At 41.2% G+C, this 4,340-nt stretch overlaps 1 protein-coding gene across 3 annotated transcripts in view; it reads left to right on the top strand.

Annotated features, from left to right (window-relative positions):
• The window catches only part of LOC133660066 (IgGFc-binding protein), a 32,326-nt gene that overhangs the window by 1,216 nt on the left and 26,770 nt on the right, over window positions 1–4,340 (top strand). For all 3 annotated transcript variants that reach the window (XM_062063162.1, XM_062063161.1, XM_062063160.1), the window contains exons 2-5: window positions 1,380–2,522; window positions 2,600–2,934; window positions 3,026–3,614; window positions 3,681–4,276. In XM_062063162.1, coding sequence (XP_061919146.1) covers window positions 1,380–2,522; window positions 2,600–2,934; window positions 3,026–3,614; window positions 3,681–4,276 — 2,663 coding nt within the window. The remainder of the gene's footprint in view (window positions 1–1,379; window positions 2,523–2,599; window positions 2,935–3,025; window positions 3,615–3,680; window positions 4,277–4,340) is intronic.

Here is a 4,340-nt window from a genome sequence, read left to right as displayed (position 1 = left end):
CAGGTACTTCATTGGCTGCTGAGCGTGTTGAAACTTGACACCGCACCTTATCTCAGCTAGCATGCTGGGAAACCTGTATAGCTCTGCACACAAGATGTTGTCAGCCTTCTGCAAGTGTGTAGTTTACAGTTGTAAATCAAGCTACTGTCACAAATGTCTCATCTGTTAATCTTTTGTGCACACCCTTTCAGTTTTTATTAGGGACGCAAGATACTGGAAATTTGAACCGATAACTGATCATTTCCAGACCTTTATAACTTTTAGGTATATATGTACACTTGATTCGGAGAATACATTAATTTAAAAGTTCATACTTTAGCCCAAAATGTAGACACTACTGAATAATGTACAAATATATTGTAGGTATAAGATAACTTCAACTGATATTTGTCTACCTAATGGACTAATTTAAGTACACACATCCTAGTATAATTCTGACCCATGCAAACTATTACAATTTTTGCATAAAGCAGAAATAGTTGGATTTGTTTTATATTTTAACTTTTCAATTATTTTGTGGATAAACGTGCAGCTCAAACATGTTGAATGATTTTATAAAATAAAACATACATATAAAAAATGAGTCCAATAGACATCAGTCAATAAAATTCTGCATTGCAGTTAGCAACGGCACCTTAACAAGTGGAGAAACATCTCTTGTTTGACAAAAATGGAATTATATTTTCCCTTGACAGTAATAAAATGGTGCCCATTAGAAAGGCAACCGTTGTAGAAATCAAAGTGCATTTTTTTCCACTAAAATCATAAAAGATGAACCATGAAGTCTAACATAAACTACTAATTTTGTCAAGTTCTTTCCCTCTAAGGTATTTTTTTTCAAACTATTGCCTCTTGAATACTTTTCTCAGTAGTCCTGTGGTTTTGTGTTTACTGTGGTCGCCGCTATTAACGCCAGGTCTCGGTTTAACAGCACAGACTGCTACGTACCCCTTCCATAAATCTTCACGATGGTGAATTTTAAAGTGACTCATCCGATGTGTATTGTTGAGACTCGTCCTTCTCCCTCCCGGTGGTATTTCTGCAGAACACAGTTGTTAACAGAGTGAAATGTCGTCTTCTGAAATTGTAAAGAAAGCCCACACTGGCGATTGCTGCGCCATGGTGCTTTTCTCTGTACACAACAGGCTGTGCACGCAGTATCATGACATCACAAATATGCGACCATACCGTAGGGGACGTTAAGGGCTAAGGAACCAGGCAGAAGCCACAACAGAGTAACTAACAACAAACACTGATGATAAGCTCATTTTATCAGCTGATTTTTCATTATCAAAATTATTAATGTGTTGGCATAATTGCATCCCTTGTTTTTATTGTACGTATATATTCAGGACACTGAATTTTGTTTTCCCTTTCAGGTCTCTCTGTGGCCAGTCCAGGTTGGAATTTTTTCATGAGGTTTCCGCCTCATAATGACCCCACAGCAAATGCTAGCCACCAAGTAACTATCACAGCTACTGGTATTCGGACTTCAGTCACTGTGAAAGTTCTACAAAGTAACTTCAAGCAGCATATAGTTCTCTCTGCCAGCCAATCGGAGATCATTCACTTGCCATTATCTGTGGGCGGGGCTAGTGCGCGTTCCTCCTCGCTCCTCAGCGTGACATCTTTACAATATGTCAGAGTTTTAGCCACATTCTGCACCCACACTGGATGTGAGCATAGCCTTCTCCATGATGTGTCATCCTGGGGCACCCTCTACTATCCAGTTACACCAAACTTCCCCAATCAGACTGGTGTCAGTGAGGTGGTGGTCACCAACTCTGGTAGAGAGACCTCAGTGGACATCTTCCTCTCAGGAGAAGTGAGCTTTAATGGCGATTCATATGCTAAGGGAAGTGTCCTTCAGTTGCATTTAGGGGTGTTTGAGAGCATCTACCTCCAAAGTAATGTCAGCCTTGCAGGCTCCAAGCTTTACTCACAAGAACCTGTTGGGTGCATAGTTGGTTTTACCTGCTTTGAACATACAGTAGGGAATTGCTTGTATGGATTTGCTGAACTTAAACCAGTCTCTCGTTGGAGTTTTGAATATTTTGTTCCCCGTGTGGTAAACGCTGGACTGAACTCCAGCCTCCTTTTGGCTATGACTAAAATTGATGCTGATCTGGATGTCATCACTACAAGTGGGAAGAAGAACTTTTCTCTAAGTGGCGGAGTTATGAAGACTATCCCGGTTGTTACATCAGATCATGTTTATGTAGAGAGCAATGTCCCACTTCAGCTTATTTACTTCAGGCATGACATTAAGCAGTATGCTTCTACTCTCACAGCACTGCTCTCAGTAGATGATATCTGCCACACTGGGGCCATGTTTGATTCAGAGGACATTAATTCACGTATGGATAACTTTTCTCATACAAATCATATCAAATCTGTTAAGCTTCCTCCTGTGCACACCTTTGCTCTGTTACCTAACAATGAGTCCAGTTCTACTTATGTGGACGTGGGACACTTTCTGAACACTCTAAACAAAGAGTCGTATCCATCAGTGTGTGAAAAAAGTGAGTATTTTCATTTTTTTTGTTTAAATGTATGGCTGCATTTATGAAGATTACCATTCTTGTTTTCTAATTTACAGATGCATCATCCTGTGAAGACTTGCACTGTGGTCACAAACAAAAGTGCTTCATCAAAAATGGACTTCCATCTTGTTATTCCGAAACGAAAATATGCTCGATGTGGGGTGATTCATATTATCGCACCTTTGATGGAACATTTTTTGTCCTCCTCGGAAATTGCAACTACACCTTAGTCCAAACCACCTGTCTAGGATTAAATACTTCACTTACACTACAGATATTACTTGCAAGAGCATATTTAAATGGTGCCACTGTTTCCAGCATCCACAGTGTGGAAATGCAAATTCAAGGATTTAATATATCCATGTTAAAAGGAGAGCAAAATCAAATTAGGGTAAGAACACAAGGCATATTTAAGATATAAAGTGCAGTTTGTGCATCTTTGTTGTGTGTGTATATAATGGTTTTCCTTTTTGATTTCATAGGTAAATGGACATGGAAGGTACCTGCCTCTTACTTTAGGGAATGGTTACCTGAAAATCTATCAAAGTGGTTCCGGTGTTGTCCTTGACACTTCATTTGGCTTGACTCTGCAGTATGACTGGGTTCATAATGTCCAGGTGGAAGTAGGCCCGGAGCTGTATGGAGCTCTATGTGGGCTTTGTGGAAGCGCCAATGACAACCGTTCGCATGACACTATTTCTTCTAATGGTCTAGCACCGTCCAAAATAATGGATTTTACCTTGCCCTGGGTGTTAGACAGCAATGCAGGCTCATGTCTGGAAGACTGTGGACGCGGCCCGTGTCCAGTGTGTAGCCAAAGCACACGTCTATTTTACCCTGGCATTAAAGGTGGCTCCCTTGAGAATAAGTGCACTTTACTGAAGAGGGCTGATGGACCTTTTAGTGATTGTCATTCTTTAATTGATCCTGAGCCATATGTTTTTAGTTGTGTAAATAACCAGTGTGTCAGCAGATTAGCCGGTTCGGTGTGTACAGTCTTCAAGGCCTATGCCAACATCTGCCAAAGGCTTGGGGGCAGGATCCAAGACTGGAGAGCAAGCACGAAATGCTGTAAGTTTGAAAATGTATTGTCATTTGTTAAAAATAACTTGGTATATACTATTTGTTTTTTGACAGATCTGGCATGTCCACTAAATAGCCATTTTGAAGTTTGTGGTTCTGCCTGCCAACCAACATGTGTTAACCCAGAGGCCCAACATACCTGCTCCCTACCATGTGTGGAATCATGCCAGTGCAACAAGGGTTATCTGCTAAGTGATGGCAAGTGTGTCTCGCCTAGCAAATGTGGATGTGTCTACAATGACTCTTACTACCCCCCCACAAAGACCTTCTGGACAAACGGGGAGTGTCAGGAGAAATGTGTCTGTCAGCCTCATTCCAAGACTGTTATGTGCACTGAGTCTCAATGCCAGGCCGGCGAAGTCTGCAGGGTGATACGTGGAATGCCTGGCTGCCACGCAGATGGACCTGGTCTGTGTGTCGCTAAAGGAGATCGTCACTATACCACCTTTGATGGCCGTAAGTTTGACATTAATGGGAACTGCAGTTACTTACTTGCATCTCACTGTCCCACCTGGGGAGACCTGCAAGATTTCAGCATTGAGGTTCAGAACCATATCAGACCGACTGCCAACGTTTCCTTTCGACGTGTACAAATGTCAGTTGCTGGTTTCTCCATTGAGGTGTCATATGAGTGGAGTAACAAAATCAAGGTAAGTTACATTGTACATTAAATGTTTTTGCAATACTGTATTTACAAATAATTGTTGTACCTGT

The sequence above is a fragment of the Entelurus aequoreus genome, linkage group LG11, assembly GCF_033978785.1.
Source record: "Entelurus aequoreus isolate RoL-2023_Sb linkage group LG11, RoL_Eaeq_v1.1, whole genome shotgun sequence".
In the NCBI taxonomy this organism is placed as follows: Eukaryota; Metazoa; Chordata; class Actinopteri; order Syngnathiformes; family Syngnathidae; genus Entelurus; species Entelurus aequoreus.
The sequence above is the reverse complement of the archived record's forward strand: the minus strand, read 5'-3'. Positions and strand labels throughout refer to the sequence as shown.